At 39.0% G+C, this 12,159-nt stretch overlaps 1 protein-coding gene across 2 annotated transcripts in view; it reads right to left on the bottom strand.

The window, feature by feature from the left end:
- Positions 1-12,159, bottom strand: part of PTPN3 (protein tyrosine phosphatase, non-receptor type 3) — a 303,867-nt gene that overhangs the window by 158,102 nt on the left and 133,606 nt on the right. For both annotated transcript variants that reach the window (XM_019509251.1, XM_019509252.1), the window contains exons 13-14: positions 6,714-6,848; positions 6,056-6,232 (exon numbers count right to left, since the gene is read on the bottom strand). In XM_019509251.1, the coding sequence (XP_019364796.1) occupies positions 6,056-6,232; positions 6,714-6,848 (312 nt within the window). The remainder of the gene's footprint in view (positions 1-6,055; positions 6,233-6,713; positions 6,849-12,159) is intronic.

Here is a 12,159-nt window from a genome sequence, read left to right as displayed (position 1 = left end):
AAAGTGTTAATAAGCATGTGCATGCAGGGAGATAACGTGGGGAGCAATTAGTGCAATGTAAATACACACCACACCTTACACAGAACCTTGGGTAGATAAGCCAGAATGCTCCCTGGTCATTTGGATGCTGCATCAGCTCAGCTTGGGTTTTTTGCTCCTCCTCTGGATATAGTCTGACATTTTGAGCGGCAGTGGCAGCAACAGTTGTGAACACATTTGAAGGTAATCTCCATATTGCTGGCAGCTGCAGGCACTGACTCTTACTACCTCTCTCAATGGCTGCATGAAGATAGAGAAGTAGGGCTGGAAGGGATCTCCAGAAGTCATCTAGATATTGAAGAAAAGGGAAGATAGCATGGATCTGCATGTGTGGGTCTTCGGAGAGGAGCAATTGCTGTCTGTGAACCCTCCAAGTTCCAATGCAGGACTACTGGAGATACCGGGGTCTTTTTTTAGCTTCTACTTCTATTTCCCATATGTAAGGTTAATAGAATCCACTGATCTACACATCCACAGTTTATAGAGAAGTCCAGATGTCTGAGCACGGAAATCCTACTGGGGGTTCAAGAAAATCTTTTAATGCCATGAACACTATTCTTTGTACTGTGCCTTAGTCTGAACTATGACAGAAACGCATCCAGGATATTTTCTTATGTCAAGTGGTAGAGTTTGGCAGTTAACTCCATTTTGAATTATTTTGCCCAGGAACAGAAAAATCAGAGAAGTCATCAGGTCAACTGATTTCTTGGAACATTAGAGAAACTGGGTCTTTCAAGAAGATTCCCCAGCATGTGTTTTGGAGAAGGCATTAATGATTTCCATGGGCATATTGATTTCTTCACTGTTCTTCACTTCACTGTTCAATTACCTGGGGGTGACTTTGATCCATTACACAGACTGCAGCACTAATAATTTCAGAGCCAGATTTAGTAATGGGGTGGTAGCATGAGGGGGGTAGGCATTTCCATCTTAAGCAAGAGGGGACATAACCCTAAAACTAATATCCTTGTTTATAACAGTACTCTATAAAACATAGTAGCAGTAAATCTTTTTTGGACCAGCCTCTTAAATTTTACACAAGAAACCAAAATTCATCATGCTGGCTTCAACAATGGAAGGCAAGATTGGTGGCTAACAGATTTTGTCTACTAATGTTTACCTGGGCCACAATGTACACCAATATAATTAAGCATTTGGTAAATGGCAAGAGAAGTCAGATGGCTGAACACACCCAATTTTCAAATGCTGAAATATTAAAATGAACAAACCAACTGTGTACGAATTCACATGTACATAACAGCTATCTGTAATAAGAAGCCTAATGAATGTGTACATGAAATAGAAAGCACAAAGCTTGTTCTATTAAGTAGCTGACAGGAACTTGTGCATTTCGTTCAAATTATAACTAAATTGTTGCAGACTTCCCATTGAAATCATCTTTTACAAAAATGTAAGTGCCAGAATTTCAGATGCATGTCTGAACCAACATTTTTTTTTAACAATACACCAAAGAGAATAATCTGGTAGTTGAGCTGCTACCATCTGACAGCTGCTTGATAGCAAAAGGTCTTATTGTTTCCACATCAGAAAATATTTCCAAAGAAGAAAAAAACACTATTAAAATTGGCATTCTTGCTGAACGGTTTCAGAAAAACGTTCAGGGGCTGAATGGATAGAAAAAGAAAGAAAAACATGGTGGTATCTTTTGATCAATGATAAGCTATATTGGCAAAACAGTGAAAAAAAATCCATTCAGGATTTGTCTCTGATCTTTTTCAAATGTATCAGGGAAAAATATTTGAATACAAGTCAGAAGTACCCCCAGTCCTGGAAATCTGGGGGAGGATAGTGAGGGGAGTTTTATTTACTTTTCTCTTTCAGAAATGAAAATGGAAAAAAGTGTTCTGGTAATATCAGTTATACTGACTATTTTTAACAGTTTCACTGTTTAAATGAAGCATCCAAAGGCCATATAATAACTGATTTAAATGTGTTCTGTATACTTAATTTTACTTTACTTATTTCAAGATTTTCATGAAAGCAAATAAAGACAGTTAAAACTTTTAATACACAGATGAATAGGTCAAATTATACAATTAAAATGAGTGAAGCTGTCAAACCAGTAGTGGCTAAAAGCCAAATTCGTATTCCTTTACTAACTTTAAATTGCTATTTGGAAGAGTCTGTCAGTGAAAATATGCCAAGTACAAGCCATACTCCACTCCCTACACGATGGTAAGGGTCACAGAAAGTAACTGATGAAAATATCCTGGGTAAATCATCAGCCCAGTATCTTTCCTTTTACTGCTAAAATAATTTGTTGATAATGTGGGGCTATGAAACATTCCCCATCAGGTTGTTTTTGCACGTCCACCAACTTAAGCAGCTGAGAATCTTCATCTCTGTTTTTTGAACAGCAATATCAAACATTTTTACTTTCCCAGCTTGTTGCATAAGAGTGTGTTAAAATCTACCTTTATGTTAAAATATATACCTTAGTTTAAACAACCAGACTGAGCAGTCAGCGTCCAAAATTTCTTCTAGTTCCTATATCAAAAAGGAGCCATTTTTACAACAAGCAAAAGCTATTTTTAAGAATTTATTTTTGTATTTTCAATAAAATGTAGCGTGTCAAAAGAAAAAAATATTATACTGAATTTATTACTGAAACTTTTAGGGGACAGAACTGTATGGAAGGTCAGCTGATCCTCAGTAACTCTTTCCTTTGTGCGCCAGCAATAGGTGGGATCTCCACCAATATGGTTTACAACTAGTAAATTACTGACATTTACTATGGAAGAGAGCAGAACAGGTACCATGGATCAGCTGATGTGTGACCAGCCAGCATCCCTCTTTTAACTCAACATATAACCATACACCTGGCTACTCAAGAATGCTTTGTAAGAAATATTATGGGGAGAACAGTCATTCCCACAGGATTTCCCCAGGTAACCAGCTGGCATGCAATATAAAAAGGGAGGGAAAGTGACAACATTAAAGAAAAAAAAACAACAAAGAAAACACTGATATCCAAAATGGGGTTGGACGACAGCAAGGCAGGATGCATCTAGTTGGCCACTGCAGTCTTCCACAATGGTTAAGTCGCAACTTTTCCATCTGTAGCCTCCTTCCCTCCTCTGTCCCTCAGTTCTCCACCTTCCCCTACTATCTGTTAAGAAGCTGCCACTTCCTCTTTTCATAATCCCTGCTATTCAGATGTTTTTAACCTCCCAAACAGATTATACATACATATATATACACGCGCGCGCGCACACAGAGAGAGAGAGAGCTAAAACCATTTGCTATTGTGACAGTGGTGTGAAAATGCAATTCTCATGTTACTGTATCTTTATATGAGTGTGAGATAGTGCTCGTGCTAAGCAAGGCCTAGCATAATTAACAACGCACTAAAACTCCCAGAATGCTTCAAGGAGGTTGAGAAGTCAGCGATTGACATTCTGGTTTTCACTATCTGACCCTTGAATAAGAATGCTGCCAGTATGATAAAAATTGCAAGCAAAGCAGTGGGTTTTTTTTTTAGAAAATACAAAAATGCAAGGCTAAACTGCAAGAACAAAAACAACCATATATCATACTGATAAAGTCTGGGGAATATTATAAGTAGACTATTAGAAATTAACATAAGAAGTGCAACCAATTATAATAAAGAGCGTGTAGAATATAGATGAGTTAACTAGTAACCAATAGAAGTAAGAATTAGAAATGCATATGTGTTATCATATATAAGTAATAGAAAAGTTATGTTAGATGCCTCACTCAGACAGAGTGGGGACAGTTTTGTATCTTTTGTCTAAAAAAAGATAAAGGACTCCTTTTAAATGAGCTGTTGACCAGTTCTGAGACTACTGAATCGGGCAGCCGCACCTAGCCTTCGGGTTAGAAAGCAAGGGCTTGATTTGGGAACCTCATGAACCAACAGACCTCCTTAGTTTATGACTTCGTGAAACAATAAAAGTTTTAAATTGAACATCCAGGTCTGAGCCTGTGCTTAATTCAGTCCTTATATAATTCAGCATGAACTCACACAATGAGGGTATACAACAATATTGGCAACATGACCATTCAAAAATATGCAAGCAAAAAACAAACTAAAAAGAAAGAGAAATGAAATGTAATGTTCAGGTGAGAAAATCATGATCTCATAAGAAGATTAACTGAATTACTAATGTATTCCATAAAATTTTCTTATTTAAAGGAACTAAGAAATGAAAGACTGCTGAAAGGGCATAATTTGTCTGTCATTTCATTTTTTTCGACATCTACCGTGGGAGGACAAGGCTCCTTATTTATGATTATTTACAAAAAAAAAAGTGACTCATTACATATTTTTCTGTAGTATGATGGTGATTATGTGCACCGCTAACATGCAAACTTCATCTGCCTGCTAACCAACCCCAATCAAGCAACTGGAACTGAATATGGGCACCACATGTAGGTAAATGTACACGTGAACAAATGAACATGATGATGTATTTAATATACACAACCTCTTAAATCTTCCTTTGTCTTCTATTTTAGAAGAAACCACTTCTCCAGCATTTTGGTAAGCGTACCACCAGAACCGTGAAAAGCATGTTAAACCCAGGGTATACACCTGGAGCTGAATGCTCTAGTAACACAAAGGGAGGACAGCTACGACAATTATAGGCAATAATTATAAATCACCTATATCGAAGACAGAAAACTGACTGGTGCTCTGCACATTCCAGTTAAAACAACCTCTCTCACGAGTGCAGGGTATTTCTCCAATGGGCTCAGAGATGTCTGAATTAAGACAACACGCCTTTCCAAGCCATATCATGGCTGTGGGGAGATAGTTGGTATTTTCTGAATGAGACTCAGCTTTCAAAAATTTGGAAAGAACTTCATTAAGAACAATAAATGTAACTAATGCAAGCTTCATTTGAAGTACGAATATTTTTTGTGAACCTATATGGCAGCTGATTAGAACTTCATGTCCAAAATAATGCTCTATTTCAAGAATGAATATATTACATATTGAGTAGTTTGGTAATGACATCAAGCAATATGATACATGTGTAGTTTCAACCCAGTTTACAACTTCCCTTTAGCATTGAAGAGACAAACTTTGACTGCATTTTAATTTACTACATTTTTTGCCTAGTGAAAGTTAGAAAATTGCCTCCCTGTGCACAATCCTTTTTTCAACCCAGTGAAAACAGCAAGCAAAGGCCTGGTACCTTTATTATCTTCTGTGACAAAAATACTATGCTAATCTGAAGTTATATGATGAAAAATGCTGCTATAGAATAAGAGCGTAAAGCTAACCATATAATGGGATACACTGCTGAGCAAAGACCAAAAGAAGCACTGGCACTGTGTATACAGAGATGCAGAGGTCTGGGGAAAATCCCACACAGACTGCCCATTTCAAAAGCTAGGAGTCCTTGGAAGAAAGGAGTAAGGTAACTAAGAATGAAATGAAGTCTGTTTAGAAATAGTGAGGGTCTCATGAAATTAGACTTTTCTCTGGAAGCATGGAAGACAAGGATTATCAATGGTTGGGTGTTTTATTTACTCTTAGTAAAGTAAAATTTGAATGGGTCTTAAAAAACATGGAGCGGGCGACACATTAAATGGGTGCAGTATTCAAAGAGTTTTGTATATGCCTCCAAATAGAGTAGTAACAATACAGAGAACTACCTCATATTGATAGACAGGTTTCCCAAGATGAAGCTTACAACGCTGAAAGAGTTGCTTAGAAAGAGTGACCTGGAAAAAGCAGCACTGAACAGGAAAGTATATCCAGCATGACACCTTCCCTAATCCTACAAGATTTCTTGTGAACTTTCTTATTTAACTATACTTTGAAAAACAAAACTTATTTTCTTGTGTATGAGGTATTATGGTGTCCATATTTTAGCACTTAAATTTAGTCAAAAGGATTAGGCAAATACAGCATTACCTAAATTCAATTTTGTGCGCGCTTCTGACAGCAAGGGTCTCTATTAAAATCACTGTGTAAAAGACAACTGATATACTGCAACTGATTTATCATTTGGGCGATCCTTACCTCCTCCGTGGACTGCGATTTTGGGAGACCTCTGAATCACTGTCCTTTGAGGTTGGAGAGACTTTATATGTATAAAAAACATCCTCAGTTTCTGTAATGTACGTAATCTCATTTGTAAGGTTATCTACAGATGAATGTCGTGGCTTACGAATCTCATGACGTAGCCTAGGACTCCGCCTTAAAGAAAACACGTGAACGTAAGTTGCTCGAAGCGGGAACCTACTGTACAGCTTTACCAAAGTAGACTAATACTATCTATCACATTCTATACCTTGAGATCTTAATTACAAGCTAGTTAAGTCTCTCTTAAAAACATATAAATTAAAACAAAGGTCAGTCTGTTTGTCTCTCTCTGAAAATTTTAGCCTGAGCATTAACCACATCCTATGCAAGGTACATCAGAGTAAACTGAACCCTGGAATTAGGAACTTTTCTTGACAAAGAAATTAGCTGATTGTGATTCCTCCCTGAAATGCTAAAAGAATCAATTTTCCTAAAAGATTACCACTTTTAAAATGAGATTTGTAAACAAACAAATAAATTATTTATTAAAAAACGCACATGATAGATAAAAGTATTTACTACCCTGTTTCATAAGTACACAATGAGACCCAGCACTAAGGAAAAGAGGAAGAAGGAAGACCAAAAGTTTGTTTACCAGTTGGGGGTAACAGGAGGAGACCGAGAAGGAAGGCTTTTGGTCTCTAGTTGTTCGACCGATAAAGATCTCCTCACTGATGGGTTCCAAACCATCCCACCTATGACTTTTCTGCAATACTGGTTGTTTACAGACCTGAAAAGAAATTTAAAAAATACTATTTTATATAAACTGTTTTACATAAAAAGCTAAAATAGAACTAGCCACATTTATGAAAGTGAATTTTAAAACTACAATTAAACCTTTGTAGTTCTAGCAATTGAAAAGACATGCTTCACAATACCTAACAGAAGAAAAGAAATACATTATTTTCATGCCAGCAGAGTATCCTTGATTCAATAATTCATATCCAAATTCCATTAAAAATTAATCTCTTCCTTTATTTTGAAAATCTGAATCCCAGTCTGGTTATCAGATTTAATAAACTGCACATTTTTAAAAATGACATTGTTTTATTCAAGCCAATAATTATCTTAAGCCACCCAAACACTTAATGGCCTCATTCTCATGTAAGTGAACAAAAGTTGCATGCATATATAGAAAACTGTCAAATTAGGGCAATGTGTCTTCACAGTTAAGAGCTTAATTTTAAATGTTTATTCAGATGTTATGCTATAACATTTACACAAACCAGTTAATATAACTATTGTGTCTAAAATTAAAGTGTTCCTATCCAAGTTAAAGCAAGATGGGCACAATCAGAATCAGTATTTGCTAATTTGTCAGAAGTGACTGTCCTCATAAATTATAGCTTAGCCTAATTTATTTATTTAACATTTGTTACCCAATCGTAAGCCACTCCTTTCTGCACAGTTCCACTGAGGCTGCTTATGTCAACAGCAACAGTGAGGGCAGCAGGAGACAGGCTGCTAATTTTCTTAAATTTCTCCATTAACTACTAAGATGATCTGTGTTTAGGAGTGAGTCATGAAAAAACTCCTACACATCTCATGGAAACTGTAGGAGGAGTGGAGGAGGTAACAGGAATTGAAAGTTACACAGATGTGAGGCCTGAGATCTGGACCAGTGCCAAAGATAAAGAACACTCACCTGAAGGACCACAAACAAGCAAGGTTCATCCCATCACAATGGATAAGGACACAACTGAAAGCTGCACTATTGGAAATCTTGGATTTCCAAAATCCCAACGACATTCCAAATGAAATATGTCTATTATTTAAACTAGATGTACTTTTTGTGCAATTAGATGCAAAGCGGTTTTAATTATCTGGTAATCCCATGCTCCAGACCTTTTGCTGATCACCTGTTGCTAGAAAGGATTTTTTTTTCTCCTCATGTATACTACTGTTTTTTGGAGTTTGTTTTTTTTAACCTGTTTCTGAAGCATTTGGATATTGGCCACAGCTAAGACTGGGGAAACACTAATCCTTCATATGGTCCTTAGAGAACTAGAACATAAGAAAGTAAGAACTGCCATTTACTGGGTCAGACCACAGGTCCATCTTGCCCAATTTCCCGTGTCACACAATGGCAGAATAGATGCTGAAAGGGAGAGTGAACAAGGTATTGAGTGGGGGTTTTTTCCACTGCTCTCCTCCTGTTTGCAGCCTTCAGCATTTAAGGTCCAGGAAGTTCTGATTCAGAGGCTGTATTTCTAATTCCCATGCTCAATAGCTACTGATGCAACCAAGAATTTGTCCAATCCCTTTTTGAATCTGGTTAAACTGTCAGCATTCATGACACCTTGTGACAATGAGTTCCACACTTTAATTACATGCTGTGTGAAAGAACTTCCTTTGGTCAATTTTAAACATACTAAATAGTAGTTTCATTTTATAACCCCTCCTTCTTCTTTGGCAATCCCTTGCAGTTGAGGATGATTGTCTTCCGCGATTATCTTATCAGTGGGTGTGAATTTATGACCCCTACATAATTCTTGTGTTGTGAGAGACAAGATAGCACATAATAAATCCCTACGTATTGTCTTTCTGTTCCCCACTCAAGCATCTCTTTTCTAAACTGAATAGGCCTTGCCTCTTTAGTCTCCCCTTATATGAAACCCCCTCCATACCACTAATCATTCTTGTTGTTTTTCTGTGCACCTCTTCTAGTTCTTCTATATCCTTTGAGGTGGGGGGCCAAAACTGGACACAATATTCAGGGTTTGGACACACCATGGATTTATAAAGTGGCAAAATGATACCTTCTGTTTTGTTGACAATTCCCTTCCTAATAATTCCTAACATTTCGTTTGCTTTTTTGACAGCTGCTGAGCATTGAGTTGATGTTTTTAGTAGGAGTGTTTTTAGTAGGAGTAACAGAGATTTTTTGGGCCAATACCAATGGCCAATTTTTAACAAGCCATATTGGCTGATGCCAATCCAATTGCTGATATGTAGCCGGGCAGCTTGGAGAGCAGCATCCAGCTGGTAAGTCTGTTGTAGGGGAAGGGGCAAGGTGGGAGGTAAGGGGCACAGGGGGTGCAGACTGAGGCCCCTGCGGTGAGGGAGGGAGTGGGGCTGGGACAGGGGCAACCACTGCCCAGCAGAGGCGGAGCAGGGCATAGGATGGAGCCACAGCTTCTCTGGGTGGTGCAGGGAGGGGTGGTGGCTCCTGCTGCTACGCATACCCTGGGAAGGCATGGGGGGGCGTTTGCCCCCAGATCTGTGTGTGGGGCAAGGGCAGGCTACCGCTGCAGGCTGGGACCAGGGCAGCGCTGAGCTCTTCCTGGTGGAAGGCTGGGCCGGGCTGTGCTCGGAGCGGGTGGTGGTGGAGTGGGGGCTGCAGCTACTCAAAAATTTGCCAAGGCCGCGCTCCCAGCGTCACTGCTGCCCACTCTGAGTGCAGCCCCAGCCCAACCCCACTGCTGGGAAAAGCCCAGTGCCACCCCCAGCCCCAGTCTGCAGCGGCAGCCCGCCCCTGCTCCGCGCACAGACCGAGGTGCACAGGCCCCCTGTGCCCTCCCATGGAGCATGCAGTTGCGGGAGTCACCACACACCCCCAATGAGTCAGTTGTGGCTTCTTCCTATGCCCCGCCCTGGCTGTACAGCACCTGCCTCTGCCCCTCCTCCAGCCCCAGCCACACCCCCTCCCTCACCACAGGGGCCTTGATCTGCCCACCCCATATCCCTTCCCCCACAACAGGCTTACCAGGAGAACCTGGCTGCTCTCCTGGCCACCTGTTCTGTGCTGCGTGCATGCACGGCACATTTACTGGCAACATTATCAGCCACATCAGCCAAAAAAAGACTATTTCCAATACTGTCAATTTTCCTTATACTGGTGTCAATCCGATATGGGGCCAATCAGTGCACCTCTAGTTTTTAGTGAACTGTCCACAATGACGCAAAAGTTTCTGGGTAAAGGAACTTGTTCTTCCACTGATGGTCATACCTGTCAAATCTGGGATCAGGAAGGAATTTGCACCCTACTTTAGGCTTGTAATGACTGTGGGAGTTTTTGCCTTACTCTGTAGCATGGGGTATGAACCTTTCCTGGGATCTTCTGTGCATTTGTTGGTAACCTACTTTCCTGTTGTTGCTGCAGTAGCAGGGCATTTGGAGAGTCCACCTCCCCTGCTTAAATGGGGTCTCATTTGTGATGTCTCAGGTATTGTACAACATGGTTGCATGCAAAGGTTTGAAACGGTGATTTCAGGGATTCTTGACAAATGTTGGGGACTTCACTTGATGGCCCATGAGGCTCAAGCCAGTCCTATGTTCCTCAGTTATGTGGCAAGATCTTTAAATTTCTGAAGAAATTCTCCTAAGCTGTGCACATTTTGGTGCTTCATACCACTTTATTTTCTAAAGTTTTATAGTTCTTTTCCATAGAATTCAGCAGGTCACATTGCCAAAAGGTACCTTCCTTCTCATTTTCCTTCCTTTGTGTTCTGTAACTAAAGCATGCAAAACAATCAGTTTAACAGGCTTGGGGCAATAAGAGGTGATATTTGAAGCATTTTTCTTTCCTGCTCTGACAGTTTATGCCAGGTAAGAACCTGTCCTTTTTTCCCTATGCTAGGCAGAACTTTTATGGAAGTGATTAGGTTGTGAAGTACTGTGCACTCAGCCAAAAAGCTTAAACATACACTCATCGTGGCATAGAAAACTATCCCATTTAGGCAATGAATACCTGGGTGTAAATAATGCTCTCATAATCTAATGAAGTACAATTTTATTTATTGTCCTTCATAAATTCTCCTCTCTAGGACTAATGGTAATACTTTAAGTATACATAGTGGGTGGATATTTCATTTATAATTTCAAACTTCAATGGGAAGTTGAGACAAAACAAATCCTACCTGGATGTGAAAAAATGGAATCAAATTCATATAGGATCCTTTGATTACCTAAAATTATTCCATCATCCTGGATGCAATTATGGTAAACCAGAAAGTGAGAGCACCCTCAATATCCAGGAGTTTGGGAACTTTCCCTAAATTTTTATTTTAAGAAAGACAGGAGAACTCAGATTTTTGTTTTAGAACTATGCTGAGCTCCTAGGACGGAACTAAAAGCCTTTAGAACTCTTCTCTTGGTTATAACACATTTTTGTAAAATTTGATTTGCCCACCTTACTATTGACACTGATGCCATGGGAACCCTAACTGTTCTGGCTTCAATCCCAGAATGACAAGAGATTCAGCAGCTAGCAATATGTTTTGGCAACTGTCTTTTCTTGGGCAGAAAACAGCAGATCTTTTACATACAACTAGAATAAGTTAATTAATAAAGCTGTTTTAAAACTGACAAAAATTCTAATTACTTAAGACAGATGGTAGATAACTCTTTCGATTTTTTCCACATACAATTTACTGACAAACTGGAGAGTCACATATGTTTACCACCTTTGACATGGAGAAGGAAGCCTGTTAACAGATATAGGAAGGCTGTTAGTCATTGTGCCTTATGGACATATACTGCTCACTATGCAAAACCATAGTTAATGCTACAGCTTTCTCCAGCTATAGGTTTTCTATCTAGTTTACTAGCCTTGGTTCCTCTGCAGTAACTGACAACAAAAGATGGGCATATACCATGTTAGATTTCAAAAATCAAAAAGGCCCAAACCTAAAAATTCCATTAAAATTTTTTTTTGAAAGTAAAAACAAAGTGTTACAGCAACTAGGGCAACAAGTTCTCATCACACACTAAATGTAACTGTGCAAGCTTGGAAGAGCTGAAAGCTATTTAAACATTCTAAAAGAATTTCTCTACTAGCTATGACACCTTAAAATGTACAACAGCAGCGTATTACAAATATGTAGTATTACGGCAGGTCTTTAATGGCTACAAACTTAAAAAACTTGAACTGTGACACGTTTACTGTACTACGTTTCTAAGTATATAAGTTCAAATTTCAAAAGAAAACTGCCATTTAAGGGATAAACCATCATTACAGAAAAAATGAATGCCCTCCCCACACTAAACAAGTTGTGCAGAGTTGCATGAATTTAACTTTCAATATTTAGAGCAGCAATTAG

This window comes from Gavialis gangeticus, unplaced genomic scaffold (genome assembly GCF_001723915.1).
Source record: "Gavialis gangeticus isolate Ggan-Ray unplaced genomic scaffold, GavGan_comp1, whole genome shotgun sequence".
Lineage (NCBI taxonomy): Eukaryota > Metazoa > Chordata > Crocodylia > Gavialidae > Gavialis > Gavialis gangeticus.
This window is presented reverse-complemented; position numbering and strand designations above follow the sequence as displayed.